General features: G+C 43.5%; 3 protein-coding genes across 3 annotated transcripts; 1 reads left to right on the forward strand and 2 right to left on the reverse strand.

Moving 5' to 3' along the window:
• Positions 1 to 12170: 12170 nt before the first annotated feature.
• On the forward strand, positions 12171 to 13518 carry LOC127305953 (uncharacterized). Its single transcript, XM_051336551.2, is given in 4 exon segments — positions 12171 to 12220; positions 12222 to 12579; positions 12671 to 12760; positions 13272 to 13518. Coding segments are annotated over 4 exon segments (576 nt in total). The 3' UTR covers positions 13350 to 13518.
• Positions 13519 to 13608: 90 nt separating this feature from the next.
• LOC127305952 (uncharacterized) lies at positions 13609 to 16177 on the reverse strand. The gene is made up of 5 exons (XM_051336550.1): positions 15698 to 16177; positions 15338 to 15447; positions 14896 to 15252; positions 14276 to 14789; positions 13609 to 14080 (listed from the first exon to the last, which is right to left on the reverse strand). The coding sequence occupies exons 1-4, from the start codon at positions 15924 to 15926 to the stop codon at positions 14283 to 14285; spliced, it is 1203 nt and encodes a 400-aa protein (XP_051192510.1). The 5' UTR covers positions 15927 to 16177; the 3' UTR covers positions 13609 to 14080; positions 14276 to 14282.
• Positions 16178 to 16890: 713 nt separating this feature from the next.
• Positions 16891 to 19361, reverse strand: LOC127309987 (transmembrane emp24 domain-containing protein p24delta3). Its single transcript, XM_051340694.2, has 4 exons — positions 19026 to 19361; positions 17721 to 17930; positions 17511 to 17587; positions 16891 to 17271 (listed from the first exon to the last, which is right to left on the reverse strand). The coding sequence occupies exons 1-4, from the start codon at positions 19227 to 19229 to the stop codon at positions 17127 to 17129; spliced, it is 636 nt and encodes a 211-aa protein (XP_051196654.2). The 5' UTR covers positions 19230 to 19361; the 3' UTR covers positions 16891 to 17126.

The following is a 19361-nucleotide window of genomic DNA, read 5'->3' on the forward strand; positions in this document are numbered from 1 at the left end:
GCACGCATACATACACTTCCGCTCTCGTGCTCCTTCCCTGCAAAAGTTTTGGGTGCGTCAAACACAGCAACAGTGAAATCTTTCCATACCTATTCGTAAGCGAGCGTACAACCGTAATTTCAGTGTAGGTTCACCAGTACCTCGTTTTGTACATGGTCACGTGCATGTGCTGAAATAGAAATGTTCTATAAAGATCTTTCTCACATGACCTCTTCTTTTTTCTTACGCGACGTATATATATTGTATCAATACATGGGCTAGATATGAGTTTCGACGGACCCAACATAAGAAAAAAAAAAAGCAACTATGATCCTTCAACTTTGTTTAGGGGGGAGCACCGGAGTAGCCTTTCTTGTGCTTCTGCAGATGCGGTGTCCCGCCAACACCCACGCCCAGGCACTAGCTAGCGTCCTAGGAACCAGCGCCCGATCGGGGTAAGATGCCACCTCGTGTTGTGTTTGGAGCAAGTCCATTTTTAGCCGCGTCCTCTAAATAGGTCGTTAATTTTTTTTCTTCAATTTCTACTCTTTAAACGTACAAGTCATAAATCTGTTTTCAACCTACGTTTCGTGTCATGATTCTAGCTAGTATCCGCTTCACTTGGCCCTCTCCAACGGTCCATCCCAATCTTTTTCACAGTTCATGACTACAAGTCAACACAAGAAATTGAAAAATTTAATCTCTGTTGATCCCTGTTGATCTAAAAGAAAATCAAAAAACAAACGAGCGGCGTCAATAGAGGCAACAACTACAAATATGTTGCCTACCGAAGCAAACGGCCAAACACGTCGAGAAACTCTAAGCGGGGAAATGGGAGGGACGTGAGGGGGAAGCGATCTGGAAACATGCGTACGCAAACTACATACATCGAAATCGGTGAAGACAGTTGTGGGAGGGAGGAGAGGGGAGGCGCGTCGCATAAGAAGGGGTGAATGGGAAGTGACGCTGACAGGTGATACCTAGCTGAGTGGCGAGGAGCGCAACTTTCGTGTGCCGCGTCCAACACATCCCCTGTTGGGCGAGGATGGCCTTGGGCATCGATCACGTTATTGGACCGCGCCGTTGGACGAAAAATGTCTTCGGAGCACGCGGCTGCACACGGCTTTTTGTCCGAGGTACCTGATATACCCCGGGGTTAGTTGTTTAGGAGACACGACTGAATATGCTTCTTGCAAAGTGGAGTAACGTGGGAGTCATATCCTTTGTTATTCTTCGCTTCACATCGTTATAATGTACAATCATCAGTGAAAATATATCCACATAGTGCATGCGACCCGAGACCCACACAGGAATAAGGTTAACTCGAACGCCAGCTAAACAATCCAACCACTCACGCACGCATACGCGGCGCAAAGCACAAAAGGCGGACAGGTGTCACGTACCAGGCTAACCGGCATACATCTGAAGACATGAAAACTTGAAAAAGTGTCTTGCAAAGTTCGACCCGGTCGTATGATTGCAAATCTCAAATTAACAACACGTGTACGTACGCTTGCACCGTCAGCGAGTGAAAAGACCCAACCTTTGCTTCTCAGAAAAAAAGTAAGCAGGAAAGCGAGCCGGTAGTCATTTTTCCATAGTTCTGGATGGCATTCGTGCATCCCAAATCAAATCTGTTAACTTTGACTCTGCTACGCTGTCGAGTGGTGACATGGCAGATCTCACGCAGGTTTTTTTTTTTTTCCTCAAACGGATTTGGTAGTTCTAAGTTAGGTTTTAGTCATTGCGGTGCGATTCATGCACATATGAGTTGTAAGCTGGATAACAACTGAGTTTTTCTCAGCTGAGTTTTTTTCAGCTTTAACTGGTGATGCATCTAAGAAAAATAATCCGGACTATTAAATTTTGTTTGTGATAGCTATGAGCAACAACATGCTTGCAACTGAGATTTGATGATATTAGTTCTTAGTGAAACAAGACTTAGCCACACCCTTCTCCAAATGGGAAGCAAAGCTCCTTCCTATGCACCAATCAATGCACACAACCTTTTATTACATTATTCTTTAGAGTTTCAGATTAATAAAGGTTTACACTTCATGGATCACTTAGGGTGTACATAAGGACCAACCCGTGAAAAAATTCTCTTAAGCATCATGAAGACGTCTAACAAACCGCCCCATGGCATCCAGAATCCACGTGCGTCTATTGCGCCTCCAGTATTAAATAGGACAATTCACCGATCTAGAACGTAGCCATAAAGATAACCTGTAACAAATGAGCAGTTTCGACCTGGTTAAAGATCATATCATTTGGACAACGCCCATACTAAACACAAATGCTCCTCTATGCATACGAGCTTTAGCTTGCTTTTCAACTTCACTGAGCCAATTACTAGACATATTGGTAACATTGATGGGTGGAGGAATACTAAAGGTAAAGTGAACAGCTCTCCAAACAAGGTGAGTAAAGGATCAAGCCAAAAAGGTATGGTTAATAGACTCCACTCAGTCACACAAAGCACATTTCTTGCAACTTACCAATTTCACTTAGCTAAAGTATCTTTCATGAGTATACCTTTGTGATGGAGGAACCACATAGAGATCTTAATCTCTAAAGGTAATTTCATTTTTCAAATGTACTTTCTCAGGAAAAACGTTTGATAATTCATCATAACCGCATGCATGAACTTTACTGTGAAAAACCAGAAGTTGAAAGATTTTATATGAATATATCTTCTTTGGTTGCTAAATTGAGTCCCATTTGTTTTCTCACTAATTGAAGCAAGGTTTCCCATTTATCTAGATGAGCCCCGTGAAAACATTGGCAACTAAAACATTTTTGCATCACACAATGTTATAAAGGAATGGGTATTGTTTGTCCAACAGTGTGTCACCTAGCCAAGTATCCTTCCAAACCGAGTCCTTCAGCCATTTCATACACTAAATACTTCTCTACTAAAAACCTCATCTTTGATTCCAATTAATCCTTTTTTTTAGAATTGAGAGTTAGTTGGTGACAAGGTTTAACCTTGTCAATGCCCATTGATGATGGATTTGGGTTTTCATAAAACGAGTGCGCTGGTGAATTCGAAGACCGGTTAATCAAATTAGGTAGCCGAAGAAAAGTATGATCAAGCGTAAAAAAATTGCCGAAATTGTATTATGAAACTAAGGTTACTTGGGTGTTGCGGGTTGTGAATCTGAATCCCCCCTTGGTGGCTCCTCCTAGCCCTTATATAGTGGGCTAGGTATCAGAGTCCACCATTGGGTTGATTACATTGCCTATGCCGGTTAACCCGATATGAGCCTAACCTACCTATTTTACATAGCTATTGGGCTTCGGCTCCATGCGATTTTCTTCATGGGATTCTCCTATTCCTTCCTTCATTCACACCAGGAATGGTAACGTCGAGTACCCAATATGGTATACCTATATCGGTTGGTTCAGCCATCAAATGTGAAAATCACTACAGGAAAACATCAAGGTGTCGACGGCTAAAACTTGTGCCGACGGCTTTTTATCAGGGTCGTTGGCACAAGTTCCGAACATGTAGACCGCGAAGGAGGTCGTTGCCACAAGGAAGCCATCGGCACAGAAAAAGGCCATCGAGCATAGGCATGGGATGGCCATCGACACAGGTCCTCCGCCGTGACAGCGAGCAAAACGACGTTAGGGTGTAGGCTCTATGTCGCCGGCTTTGCCGTCGGCACAAGATTTTTTTTCTACACGCACCCCCTCCTTGGATTGGTATCGCCTTTCCAGTTTGGAAAAAATAAAATAAAAGGATAGAAAATTCAAAAAATAAATCCTATGAAATGGCCATGTGTTATGTCATCTAGTTTTAAGGAAAATTATAAAATATTAATTTTGACTTTTTTGCAAAAAAAAAAATTCTTGATAAAATGGTTGTATCTTTTGCATACGACGTCAGAAAAATGTATAATATATCAAAATAATCCGTCTCAAAAAGTTACATCCAAATTCACCCGGTCTTACCTGGTTGCCATTTTTTTAGATTCTCAAAATTTCAAAGGGAAATATGAAAGGAGGAAGGTTTTAGTTTTTGCTAGAAATTTAGGATTTTATTTTTCTTTAAAAAATTAAAATTAATAATTGCATTATGCATAAAGATTATTATGTTTATTTAAATAATTGTTTATAGGATTGATATGGTTAGAGTTAGGATTGTTTAATAATTGTTTATAGGATTGATATGTTTAATAATTGTTTATAGGATTGATATGTTTAATAATTGTTTATAGGATTGATATGTTTATTTAAATAATTGTTTAGAAGTCAAAATAATTAAGATTTGTGATATTCCGGTCTAAGGGTTAATAGGATGATATGGTTAGAGTTAGGAAATAAGGTTTTGTTTCTTTCATGAAAGCTCAACCAAAAGGAACAAAGAATTTAAGTGTGCCAGGATTAGAGCAGCGTGAGGATGGGTGACAAAGTTTAGAAGTTTGACCATAAGTGTAATTTGATCTAAGATTAAATGTAGTTAGAGTTAAAATGATTCATGTGAGAGATTTTTTTGTTGAAATTATTTTCTTAAAAATTCCAGCCAAACATCAGTTAGTTCTATGCCGACGGCAAAGCCATCGGCACAAAATGCTATGTGGACGGTCAGGCTGTGCCGATGGAAAATGGGTCTGTACCGAGGCCATATTGTGCGGACGGCGGCCGTCGGCACAGGGCTGCGCCAACGGCTTGGCGACCGTCGGTACCTTGAATGGTTCCGGTAGTGAATGTTTTATGCTTGAGGTATTTATCATGTAGCAATTCTTTGACACACCCAGTGGCGGACGCAGCATCCCTTCAGCCTGGGCACTTGCCCGGGCTTGCCAGATGCACGTTGCCTTTACATGAGTCCAGCTTCATGGTGATTTGACATATAATTAGCATCTTAAGCCTAGACTCTTTGTAGTTGCCCGGGCTTCTAAATTTCACTGGGTCCGCCACTGGACACACCCCTTTCTAGTTTAGAAATATGTGCAACCACTTTCTGGTCAAACATTTATTCTTAATTTTCTGAACCTCCAGCCCAAGGCCACTTTGGTCCTTGGATCGATGAATGATGTTCTATCTTGTGAGTCTATATTTTCATTTATGCTAATCACTTTGGCAGAAGAAAAGAGAGCGGGAGAAATCTAATATTTTCGAAACCCGTAGATATATTTAGGAAAAAAAAACATAAACATAGACAAACTTGTTAGAACAAAATTAATAAGCAACAGTCTATCGACATATTGCCAACAATCCAACTCATTCTCAAAACGGCTAAACAAGTGGAGTGCCCTCCAAATTTCAAATTAATCATCGGTGCGGCTTCTCAAAGCAGGTAAATAAGTGGAGTACCCTCCGATCCAAATTAAACCGTCATCGTGGATTTAGGCAAAAAAAAATCTAGCTTTAATAAACCCTTGTGATAGCTATTTTGGATTAGAGGTAATAAGAGTTTGATTCTTGTGTTTTCTTTTTTCATCCTTATCGAGCAGGTAATGATTTATCGTGCCGGTGACGGTGCTAATTATTTTCCTCACAAGAGAAACGAGGATCTGATCGGTCGAGAGAGCCAACTGTGACGGCGCACGAGTTTCATTACCAGCTCACGACGGCACGATGGTTTTTTCAAGAGAAGCTGTTGAGGGAAAAGGCGTATATTCCAGATCGAAAAGTACTGAGGCTGCCGGGCTGGGCGGCTCTGTCCGACCGCGTGGACGATCGGTCTTGACTTGGGGTGCCCTCCCTGGCTCATCTTCCTCGATCCGAGTGTCGTGCTGTTGGACTCGAGCAGCTCGGTCGGGGCACCCAGAACCTCGTGCCGCCGATGGTAAGCTAGGACCGCCCGGTAGCTAGAGTATATGCTAGAGTGCTAGTCTCCGTATGCATGCTAGTGTCACGTGATTGGTCTAAGGAGAGTAGGAGACTGAAGGAACAAAATGGTTTCTCCCATGAGCACGTCCATGACTAAGCTTGGAGAAATGAAACATGTTGTGGGGGACCCAAGATGGTTCGTGTCCTTCGAGTCATTGTATTCTAGAAAATGTTATACTTCCTCCGATTTATATTATTTCTAATACTAAAATATGCATAGATATATCAAATTGAAAACAATCAATATGAATAAGAAGGAGTATTAAGTAAGTTGGTGTGTGGAGTCATTTGCAACAAAAAGTTCGTTGTGTGGAGGATTTAACTGTGGGCTGGGTTTGATCTGTTGGTCATGGACGGCGCCGGCCGTACTTATTATGTGCAGGAAGCCAGGACCTAGCTGGTCAAAGTGTACAGAGGCGTGGCGTTCAATTTTATTAGGTATAGTACTCAGTATATAAAAAAAAAACGAGGAAAATCTATTCCCTCTTTTTGAATGAAGGAGTAAGATCCGCACGTTTCCAAGATTTGTCTTCCACCAAGAATTAATTCGTACATATAAGAAATATTTAATATAAAATTAGCATCGTTAGAAAGTATGATTTGATATCAAAATAGTATAGTAAAGATGTTGGTGTTCAATTTTTTCGTTCAATGTTCGTTTTGAAACTACGTGCACCTTATTGGCTTGCTGGGCATCCTAGGGGATCAAACCCCGGATACCCCGGGTCCCCAACCATTTGATTGGACGATTTTGGATCGTTTGATCGAGTCATTGGACATTTTCTCCCGCTTTTGCTTCCATAATGTAGCAAAAAACATTTTGTTTGGATTAAAACCTATTCCCACCAAAATCTCACTTTTGCTTCCAAGAAAAAAAAAGGTTCACTCACGAAACACATAGACCTCACAGGAGACCGCAAGAGACCTCGTAGTAAAACTTTCTTCTATTGTAGCAAAAATTGACATCGCCGGAGACATCACCGGATACCTTGCTGGGGATTATTTTCTCTTGTAGTAAAAGAAACTTCGCCGGAGACATTGATAGATATCATGTAGCAAAATTTTTGCTGCATTGTAGCAAAACCGTAGAACTATTGTAGCAAAAATATATAAGTATTTAACAAATCCACAACAACAAAAAACCCGAAAACGCGCCCCCTTGGTAGAAACACCGAGCACCGTTTGTAGCAGCCCCGACCACCGTTTGCAGCATCATCGCCTGCCATTTGCAGCACCTCCGCCACACATGGTAGCAAATGCCGTCGATAGAAATGTAGCACCGTCGTCGGCCTATAGTAGCACCGCCATCGACCTATGGTAGAACCTCCGCTTTGGGTATGCAACATGGCAGGAAAAAAGGAGAAAAGGATGGAGGTCATTGCCACAACATGGAGGCGGCGGACCGTGGGTGCTTGGCGTGCAACTAGGGCGTCGGCCTTCTAGTACAACGTGGCCAGTGCCTGGCATGGCCATCGCCGCGAGACCTGGAGATGACACAAACCACCAGAGATCTCGGGAACTGAAGACGCGGGCGATGAAGATACCGACACCGACGCACACCCGATATGGCCTCCACCAATACCATATCTTTAGCATGCACAAGCATAGTTGCAGGCGGGAGGCGGAACGGCATAGCGAGTCAACGGGGATACAGAGCTGCAAACAGGGTGGCACGAGGAGCCGGAGCTGCGGCGCGGGAGGTGCTGTGGCAACGAGGCGGCATAAGGAGACGAAGCTGCAAGTTACCGAAATTCTCTGGACAAGGGTACTCCTGAATCCACTATTGCTTAGATTGGGATGAAGTTACACAATATACCGATCCCTAAGTTACAGATACGTCGGGAAGGGTGCTTCCTTCACACTGTTCATTCGAAACTTGTCATTTTAGTCTAAGCTGCATACTTTCGAATTTGGGCATAAAAATGACACACATGTATGTACGTGTATCCTATACATAAAAATAAAAGTTGTTTGGAATATTTGAAGGCGTGAAAATACCGATTTTCTGGCCTCCCCTTTATTAGGTTTAGCAGCATAAACCTAAGGCTCCTTTGATTCATAGAATAGAAAAAAACATAGGAATAGACAAAGCAAAGGATTGGAATGTCATTCGCATTTGAATCCTATGGAAAGCTAAAGTATGTTTGATTGTAGCAAAGAAAGTTTTCCACGAGGTATGACCTAATGATTTTTTTCCTATAGGATTTACACAACAAGTTTTCTATAGGCTTAATTCCTATAGGATGTGTTCCTATGAATCAAACAATTTTTGTAGGAAAATATTTCATAGAATTCAAATCCTACACAATTCCTTTATAAATTCTTTGAATCAAAGAAGCCCTAAGATCAGCCACGTATTTTCGGTGCATAAGCCCATTGTTGGTGCAGCTTGTATAAAACCCACCTGCCGACGAGCAGCCGTCGACATACCAGTGCACCTTTTCAATGTTAGTTAGAAAACTCTTCTTCTTCAGAAGGAAACATAGTGAATGTAAAGAAACCCCTGAGCGGCTGAGCATGGTTATGTTCTCACGCAACAATCGCCCCCGTAGTTTAATTCCGGTAAATGCACATCCCATTCAGCAGCACGTCACAGAATCACATCTTCTGCGTACCAACAAGACAGCAGAGGATAGGGGACAGGCAGTCTCGTGCGGTCACCCATGCCACATTTTTTTTCTTATTCATAGAAAGACCGTTTAATTTCACAAGAAGATTTTTTTACATGCACAAGTTAACGGAATTCTCTGGCCATTTGTACTCCTGAATCCAATATTGCTTAGTCTGAGATGAAGTTACATAGTGTATCGGCCGTTCGGCCCCTAAGTTGCAGATATGCTGGGAGGGGAGTTTCCTTCGTACTATTTATGTGGAATTTGTAATTTCTGTCTAAGCGGCATACTTTCTAATTTGGGTATGAAAAAATGACACGCGTGTATCCATGCAAGAAAAAAAGTTGTTTGCAATATTTGATGTCGTGAAAATACTGGTTTGTTGGCCTCCCCTTTATCAGGTCAGCACCTAAGGTCAGCCACGTATTTTCGGTGCACAAGACCACTGTTGGTGCAGCTTACATAAAAACCACCTGCCGACGAGCAGCCGTCGACATACTACCAGTGCACCTTTTCGATATTACCTAGAAAACTCTTCTTCTTCTTCAGAAGGAAACGTAGTAAATGTAAAGAAACCCCTGAGCATGCTTATGTTCTCACGCAACAACATGATCACGACCGCTCCCGTAGTTTAATACCGGTAAATGTCTTCACATCTCATTCACCAGCACGTCACAAAATATCACATATCCACCAGCTAGACAGCAGGGGAGAGGGGACAGGCAGTCTCCTCTCTTCACTTCTTCAGTAAATCGGCCGGTGGACAACCTGAAATCCAGGATGGTCAAAAAGAGAGAGGCGACCAAGAACAGCCTAGCTAGCCTTCATTTTTCAAAAAGATCAATTAAGTAACATAATCCTAATCAGATATGCTGCATTCAATCCTGCAGTTCGATCGATCGGTCACCTCATCGATCAGCATCTGCTAGCTACCACAAGGTTGCTTTCAGATCTTATCTTCAGTCCATCAATTCATGCATACATGTAAGCATCCGTCCACTTCGTATCATACAGTTGTCCGGAGAAGACCAAGTCGCAGTGAGAGAGATGTCAGCAAAATGGCTCGAAATAATTAATCGCGCGCAAGGGAACAAACGAGCTTAGCTGCCTCTACGTGCCGTTGCGCCAAGGCCCCCACGACTCACGCGGTTTCACAGCCTAGCTCGCACAAGAAAAAATCCCTGATTCTCCCGCATGAATGCACGATGATGATGCAGTCGCTTTACTAGGAGGGAGGTGATCGTCAAAGGAAATGGACAGCGGGAATGATTTAATCTCGCGGCCTCGAGGCGAGGAGCTGGAATGCATTTGGAGCGGGGGACACTGGACACTGGGATGGGCGGGAGGAAGAAGGGGAGAAGCTTCCTCGTGCTGGGGTTTTTGTTTTTTGCTTGTGGGTGATCTTCTTTTTCTATCTGTGGAGATCAGGGAGACATGCTAACCTGGCTAATTCTTTGCCTGCTGTGAGTGCATCAGTTACAAACGTGATTAGGCTTCAGATAGTAGTAGGATGTCAAATGTTATCTTATTTTTGCATCTTGTGGTAAAAGTTGATCTCCTTTTATCTGCACCCTTTCTTCTAATCCCCGTGCATTCACTACTTACACATATATGGACCCCCAGAGTTGACAGTTGTTGGCCATCTTCTCAGGAAGTTGTTTCAGAGCTGAGAATATTAGGACAAATCAAATACCTTAGGAGATCTTGTCGTCATAAGTAAAAGTATGATATGTTACCTGCTGCATCTTTGTTCGAGCACTAGGGCCACTATGTCGCACTTCCCCACCTGAATTAATTTGATGGTGCTTAACAGCGGATGGACAGGCGCAGGGATATATTCTGTAATCTCAAGACAGATAGTGAAAGTAAGATTGCATACATTGCTCTAACTGAATCGTGCAATACAAAACTAGATAACTAGCACATGTGCACCGTAATGCGCTCACTACAAGGTAAGCTCTAGATAGATGGTAGCATAGATTATCAAACCACGATAGTTTACAGGTGAGTATAACATACAGCCAGTACAAGTGCAAGAGAATCTCATGACCAACACAGCATAGCTGTTATGTTTTGGGCATTGAGCTCCCAAATTTGTCCGATACAATCTGTCAAAGCTGGAATGAAATGATATATACGCTAATCCGAACAGAATCAAATGTAGTGACAACTGTGAATCCATTTTCACAAAGTGAAAGTCCCAAAAAAATATTCTAGGATCATTTCGCCATGTGCATCTTCTGCAGTCCGATAACATAAATTGGTACGTATTGTATTTCATCAATAAGTTGTTGTCGAGAATTGGCAATATTCTGCATGCGACAAATAAGCGCCCATAATTTCATCATATGGCTGCCACAGCAGCCAGCAACAACCGCAACCATAGACGGTAGATTAGGCGTGTATAACATTGGCCTTTGAGTAGCTTTCATCACTGATCTGCTTCTTTTACATCAGATTGTGCTGACAAGTGCGTTTCTCTCCATAACGAAAATAAAGCCACCGGTTGAAATATCATCTCGATTCCTTTTCAAGGTCAACATCAGTCGTTTTCACTTAACATTGTTTCAGAATTGGTAGACATTGCATGACAGACTGTAATGCACGACGCGTGGCATCAATTGTCCAGATGCTCAACTAGCATTGGCATACGAAACACATGAATAATATTTATTCAGTTATTTATTTATTTGAAAACGATATAGGGAAAAAGGGACAGGCCAAGATAAAATAGCATCGCGTTACAGTAATCTATCTATTTAGGAAAACGCGTTTGTACACAATATTCTCTTTTCGGGTGCAAACAAAAGAGGCCATCATCTGAAGCACTATATCGAGATTAATGTTCAGAAATGAACACATATCGAGATTAATGTTCAGAAATGAACACAACACACTGACACTATTGACGACCTGCTCATGCTTAGGTAATCCCCCAATCTCTGTAGCCGATCTATATCACTTCCACGAACGATGATGAATATGAATTTGGATCACTCTCTTCTCGCTCTCAGCAAGTGATGCGAGAAAAACTACAGATGCATGCAAATGCAAAAATATTGTGTATTTTCAGCTGTACTTTATAGGACCGTCAAAGCGCCGATAACACTCGAATACACTAGAAATACTTTGTCCTCCAGGAAGTGAAATGCTAAGTGACTAGTGAGAGGATACTAAGCAGCTAATGCGAGGAGCGTATCTCCTATATATGCTGACATTGAAACATGAAAGGGAAGCAAGGCAGAGGTGATAGTTTTATTACCCAGTGCAGAGCTGCAGATTACCAAATGCAAACTGAAAATTTTGTGTAAGGTTGTAACTGCGTCATATCCTGCATGAACTCTTACTGCAAATGATAAATGTTGCAATAAAAATGGTTGTGTGTATCAGCAGGGTATCTCCCCTTTTGGTAGAAGAAAAAAAACCTGCATGAATCCTTTTTTTTTTTGGGCGCTTTTCAGTGGCAGCTGCAAAAGTGTAATGCAGTCTCCATGCGGAACAGTACTGTATTTAGCACAGAGTGAGTACCATTGGCGGCACTAGCACGCCCCTGAATGTACACGAGACTCTCAAAGTTCAGTCTTAGCTTGACGGTTCTGTAATCCAGTTCTGATTGCAGGTGTTTCTTCACCTTTTTTTTTGTTGAGGATAGGTGTTTCTCTCATCCTGAATTCGCTGGCTACCAATTCCTTTTCGGATGCTTCCATCTAAACTCAAAGCCCATCCTGACTATCTACAATGCTGCGTTCGTTCAGCCCATGGGCCATGCGCCGTTCACGCGCGGCCCGGTGCCGCCGTTCGCCTCATCTGCGCCGCGGCTAGCCGCTGGAGGCTGGACCGGCCTCCCTCTTCAGCCAGCGCGAACCGAACCGCCGAGCAGAGCCCCATCACCGTCATGGCGGCGGCGCTATCCCTCCTCCCGCGCGCGGCCGCCGTCCGCCTCGTCGCGCCGCGCGGCCTTCCATCCGCGTCCCGCCTCCTCTGCGCCGCGGCGGCCGGGGAGCCGTCGAATTCGCCCGCAGCGCCGCGGAGGCTGGTGCTGTACACGAAGCCCGGGTGCTGCCTCTGCGACGGCCTCAAGGAGAAGCTCCATGCCGCCACTCTGCTCGCCGGCACCCCCTACTCCCTCGCCTCCCTCGAGCTCCAGGCAAGCAAACCAATTCAAACCCAGCTCGCAACTAATAATGCGCCTCCTCTTTCTCGCTCTGACATGGACGCTTACCCTTGGGATCGATTAGGAGAGGGACATCACGACGGATCCAGAGTGGGAGCGGCTCTACCAGTACGAGATCCCGGTGCTCGCCAAGGTGCTTCCGGATGGCACCGAGGTATCTATTGACTTGCTGGCTGTTATTGACTATTGTTAATGTTTTTGTGTACCTTTTTCTGCCTTTCCTTCTGTTAACATGCTTTGAACTATGCAATGCAAGCGTGGAAGTAGTTGTCATATTATGATAACATTTGCACTATCCCAAATTGACAAAAACATTACAAAAGAAAGAAGGCGAAAGATATGGAAGCCGTGGTTGGTATACAAGCAAATATTATGGCTACGGAGTAGTACATGATGCTACAGACTTGCCACACATGCGTTCCTTGGCCTGCACGCACCTTAAAAATGATTCGCTGGCAACCAAATCAGCAGCACATTATATAAGATTGTAATAACTTTCCAGGTCGCTTACTGATCATTCGCTGGTTCGCAGTTCCTTGTTGGGTTCTGATATTTCCATTATTCTGATGATGCATTGTTTTGTGAGAGCTACCCCATCAGTTTTTCTACTACTCTAGTCTTCATTGTTTGGAATGTTTAGTGACCATAAACTACTCATATTACAGGAAATACTACCCAGACTATCTCCCAGGCTAAGTGTGGAGCTCATCCAAAAGAAAGTATCTAGCGTGTTTGATCAGTAAGGATACACTTTCTAAAAAATATCCAATTGTCAGCTTTTCAATGGTGTAATGTTCCTTGGTTGTAACGATACAACCCATTAGTTTCTACAAATTTTGTTGGGTTTTTATGTATGGATTTAAAGTATAATTCATATAGAGGCATGCAAATACTTTTCATGGTTCTCGAGAAGATATGAATGTTAATACTCAGTAGTCAGCCATGGCACAAGAAAATACAGACGCGGAAGCTTGCAGTGCTGAGTTTTCTCTCATAACGAAGTTGAAACCATTTGCCTTGTTGTCAGAAGCATTTAGAAAACGTTTGATCTGTCAGCAAGATGCAGACCAGTAGCCTATATTCAAGGTGCTCTTGGTGATAAACAGTGTACATCATACACAAATGCGCTAGCTGCCTCATGGATGGGGCAAAATTCTATCGATATGGTAAACAACTAACAACATATGGTGCCAGACACCTTTGTAGCTGTAACCTGCTATTACACATGGACCTTGGGATTTATCCCCCTTTCTTGTGAACATCATTCCGTATTTACACTTGACTGTGACTATGAGGACGTTAGTTAAGCATGGAATCACCACATCGTAACCTTGGTGCAACCAGCAAAATGTCAGCGAAGCCTTTCACTGCCATATGAGCTGCAAAACAGTCCTAACATGCAAATTCTGATCTGCCTGAGGGGGCATGGTTTCGTAGAGTTCTGATTGGAACTTGAAACTTTCACTATAAGTACCTGGAGAAAAGTCAACATAGAAAAGGATTCAGACCAGTATACAACAACAAGAATGTATCTGAATTCCTTTTTACTGTCACACAGTCCTAATTTTATGTTTCTCTTAACATTGATAAGGTAAGAGATGTATTCATGTATTCTTATTATTGGCAAGGCAAGATACATGGTATACTCATAAAAAGGGGCTACACTTACCTTACTACTATTGGGATGATGGTGCAATGAAGGTTGGTGCTGGCACTGCAATTCCATTTTTCCTGCTCCCAGGCGCGTTCCTGCTATGAAGTTGTGTTGATACTTGAAGAAAGACTGCCGTGGGAGGAAAATGCATTAACTTGCGGTGTGGAATGGTTGCATCTTGTGTTGTCAACCAGTCAGGGCACAAACATTGTTCACAAAGATTGGTTGGAGTTGGCTGTGAATATGGAGGCATGGAGGGGGATGGTATTGGCGCTGGAGATGAGCTTGGTGCAAATGATGGAACAAATCGTTGTAGGCATGGAGCCAACCAGAGATCCTTAATTCTACCGAAAATTGCTGCATTTAGGCCTAGGTTCCTTGAATTTGAGCGCATGATGGTTTCAGCTAGTTGCTTCAGCCTGTTAGGGTCTTGATAAATGCTTCTATCATTTGGGGAAATGAAAACTTTGACTGTAGTCGGTGGTGCAATCGTCGAGCCATTCTTGTTTGTTAGATCTATGTATATCTCCTGCGTAGATATCATGTGGTCACTTTATGTCAAGTTCTTATAGAAAAAATATTGTACTTGATAAAATATGCACATTAGATGCAGAGAGGTGTGCCTTATATGTTACCTGCTCCAACATGTGTCCAAAACTCTTTTTCATCATCTGAATCAATCTCCTTAACTGGCGAATGCTCAAGTCAAGTGTCATGCTGAAAAAAGGCTGCGCGGGGTCTACAGTAGAGTTCTGTTGCGGGTGTTCTACTTCCATGGTGATCCCTCCTGGGAACCCCAGCACCTCTACGCAGAACGGATCTCCAAAAACCGATGGCGTCAGAGACAAATTCAGCTGCTGGAGTGTAAGCTGTATCAAGTTGTTCCTCAGTACTTGCATGTATTGGGCACTTATGGAGGTGTTCATCGTGTCAGGAAGAATGCTAAATCTTACGTAAGTGACGTCCTTGAGTGTCTGCATAGACACTGAAACCTGCAGAATTGTGAGTCAGCAGTCAGTATGTCTCGAGGGTTTGAACTGGGGGTGGTAGTAGTACTACTATGGGTAGTACAATTACCTTAGTATTGGGGACCCCTATTTGCTGATATATCTCTTCTTCTAGCATGGTGACATGTGAGGCCAGTTGTGCAGGTGGCTTCGACAAGATGAAACTGGCCTGAATTCCACCTGGAGAAGTGGATGATTTATCGTCAAAGGATGGTAACACAGTAGCTAGTTGTTGCCTTTTTTTCAAGGAAAAGGCTGATAGTTGGCCATGGTTGATTATTGAACAAGCTTTCCGTATTCTACTATCTAGATTCATGACAATTGCCCTATTGAACTTATTAACATGGATCCCTGGAAACTATATGGCTGGATAAACTGACATCACAGATTGTTACTGGAATCCTGTGTTGGAGAAGCTGTTCGGTCTTACCGATGAGGGTGCCAGGGTCATCAGGGACGCTCCCTGGTGCCCGGAGATGAAGGAGCAGGAACAAGGCCGAGAGGAAGACGCCGACGCCCAGGAACAGCGCGGCGACACACTTGGCGCTGAGAGCTTTGCCGATCGTGGCGGTGAATCCGCAAAGGGGAAGTGGTGATTCTTGGTGGGCTGCTGAACCAGGGCGGTCTCCAGCAGCTTGACCGGCCTTGGCCTTGCCCATGGCGATCGCATCTGCCACAGGTCTCTCTAGCTCCGCGGCTATACTGTGTGGATCGTCAAGACTGGAGGCGACCTCCCGGCTGCGTTGCGTCCGGGGGCAGCTGCAAAGCTGGCTCTGGCTGGCGCTGGTGATCGCCGTTGCCGCAACGGTGATGTGAACAGGGCGGCAATAGCATCAGATTATTGTGAGTATAGGTGGGTGGGTATTAGGAGTGGCGGATGGGAAGAATGGGTAATCACGACATAGGCCGGCTGTTTTGACTTTTGATCGTAATTAGAGTTTAGTTTATCGCTGTTAAGTAACCTTTTTTTGACAGTACAGTTTACTAGCACTATCTAGTAACCGCGGCGTGGCAAAACAACGCTGTCAATGCATGCCATGTGTAAGCCTAACATATCTTCGGATTAGCTTGACAAATTTCAGAAACTCTCTTAGGATCGAATTTTGGCACAAATTGGTTGTGCGTTACTGTGGTCAAAATCCGGTTTGTAAAATGTGGAACACTGGGAACTTCATGTCCAAAATGTTCAGTTGTATTGCCATTTGTTTGCACTGTTTGATGCAAATTGCAAGATAAACTATTCCGTAGCACTTCAAGATAAAAGAATATCCTTGCTCTCTCTCGATCTTGCCGATTTTGTTCTCATCTATGTCAGCTTTGGTTTTTGTTTGTGTTTACTTTGCTCTCAGTGTTACTTTTCTGTCTGAAAGCAAGGTTAGTTAGAGAAAACCAAGCAGAACGAGACAACAGAGGTTAGAAAATAGGTTGCCATAGACGTACGATCGCACGTCACGATAACATAACAACATTAAAATGCTTCCTCGTTATTCGGCCGGTGCTTACAAAGCTAGTAATATGATTTCTTTAGACAAGTGCTCGCAGAATACAGACTCTCGAAAAACTATCATGTTAGTACAGGAGTACAATATGCTGTTTCTGAGTCGTCATTGCCGAGAGGAAATATGGATGGTACCAAAAGACCAAAGTGAAGGCAACAAGAATACAAGTAGCCAAGATATCCTCCAACCACAATTCACAGCACAATCTAAACTGAATCACGGTTAGACTACATATACAGTACACTTTGCTCATCAGTACTGGTGAAGTGTTCACTTCAAACTAAAGATAACAAACATATCCATTTCTCCATGATGAGCAGCACATTCAGGAGCTACAGCGCAACAAAAAAAGAGTTTAATCTAGATAAGCTTCTTTTTCGCGAAGTACCCTTGAAGATGCCACACCTGCAACACTGAAACAGCGATGCACACACTCAGCGACAAAATACTGAACCAAGCAACCCTGCTGTTTGTTTTCTCGCTCACTTCTCGCATCTCCGCTTCCCTGCATGGATAGATCAAAGAGATCACCAACTGTACTGCTAATTTAAAATCTTGTAGTAGAACATGTGAATGAATCAAGTCACAGCAGATCTTTGAGTATAAATATACTAGATCCTCTGTGGGCAGCAGATCGGAAGTATCACCAACAGTGGTGCCATTTAGAACAAGTTTGGGATCGAGACTTGATAACCACATAACTGTTACAATATGTGACATCCAAGTTAAGAATATACAACTTGCCTTGCTTTGAGATATATCATGTTCTGATGAATGGACTCTACTGCCACTTCAAGCTTCCTAAGTTCTAGTTCTACGCCCTGCACATACAAATATTCAGATTGCATGTAAGTAGAGACGATATGATCGATGGGAGAAACAAAAAGGTTATTGCATTAAACTTGAGCTCAATGAGACTTGACTGGCCGGTAGTTTTGCAATTCATAGCCCCACCTCGATTTTTTCCTTCTTGGCAATAGCATCCCAATCCTTCGTTGCAATCCCAATTTTCCAATCAAGATTTAAAGATACTCCCGATTCTTTCTCTGCACTATCCATCCAGAAGCAGGCGAGATAGTTTCCAGCTTCTTTGGTTGTGAATGCAAATTGACCAACTGTAGCATTTCCACTTTCATGCAAGGTGTTCCCATATGGTGAAGTAACCTGGAGAAAGCAGAAGAGTTTACAGAACCGTAACAACAATACGTTAATTCATACTACAATATCATGAACAAGCAAATTGCTAAGCTTGAGACTTGAGGATTGGACAAGCATTATTTCCTCCACTATACAACTGCAAATTAAGAAACTAGAATTCCAGGCAAGATTTCTAACAAAATACTCCCTCCGATCGCATTAGATTGACGTGAGCTGTGCAGAACTACTAGCCTACGTACGCACGAAGATCACGCCGATCAAATCCGATCAGAGGGAGTAGCAATAAACCCTGTTCAACGTGTAGCAAAGGAAAAGGTAAGGAAATGTGCCAATTACTAAATCAAAAAGATGGGTAAAATATCCGATTACGTTAGTTGATAGTTTTGGATATGGTTAGCATCAATGGTCATGAACGGGATAGATCTGATCACAGGATAACCATTGTCTTCACATAAATAAAGTTACATGGAGTAGATATGTTCATATAAAGTAGGATCAATTATCTACTTATTTGCAAGCTTACACAAGAAGACTGTCCGCTGGTTTATTCTGCTTTAACATTTCTTTTGCAACGGTGCAATTCTTATCACTCCCCATTTACTTCTCACACCTAGTTTTTTTAATAAAGATGCCAGTAGAAAAGGAAATGTGGATCCTGCAAGATGAATCGCCTAGTTTATATGCTGTCGCGAGTGGCATCCTGGAAGAAACCCACCATGACTTAAGACAGAAGGAATCAGAGCGATTCAGTTAAGCCGATGAATCTAGAGATCGTCACCTAGCACCACTACGTTTGCGTCAGCAATGTGAGTCTACAAATCTACTTAAAAGCAACCGCCAGATATTCTAGAGCCAACACTCCGCTTAGTGCTTTCGTCACATCGCACAATGCAGAATAAAATCCTGACAGACTGAACAAGATGAGCACAGCTGCAACAGCACGAGGACGACATCGCTGCCCAGTCACTCCAATTTAAATCAGAGTTCTGCCGCGGCCGAACTTCTATGCGGCCGCATAATCAACTGAATTCGCCCAAAAATTTATCGATCCAAAGATAACTAAATCAACCATTGCACTGAGTAGGATTAAGGATAGATTACCTTGATGGCGAGGGTAGGGTGGGAGGTGGGGCGAGACTCGTACATGAGGGAGTAGTCGGCGAGCACCACCACGTTCGCCTGGATCTCCTCCGACACGCACTTGGTCCCCGTCGGCGGCAAATCGAGCCACACCGCCTCAGCGCGGAGACATGCGACGGCGAGTGCCAGAGCCGCCACGAGGGCTACCGCCGGCGAGCGTGCCATAGCCGCCGATGTGGGGATCTCCGCCTTGCGAGGGGTGCGGGAGGGAGCTGCAGAGCGCACGCCTGCGGTAGTGCGAGGGGAGAGACGGCGTGGGTAGGCGACGGGCTTCCGGGGGCCGAAGTTAGGGGCATT

Source organism: Lolium perenne, chromosome 6, assembly GCF_019359855.2.
Source record: "Lolium perenne isolate Kyuss_39 chromosome 6, Kyuss_2.0, whole genome shotgun sequence".
Classification (NCBI taxonomy): Eukaryota; Viridiplantae; Streptophyta; class Magnoliopsida; order Poales; family Poaceae; genus Lolium; species Lolium perenne.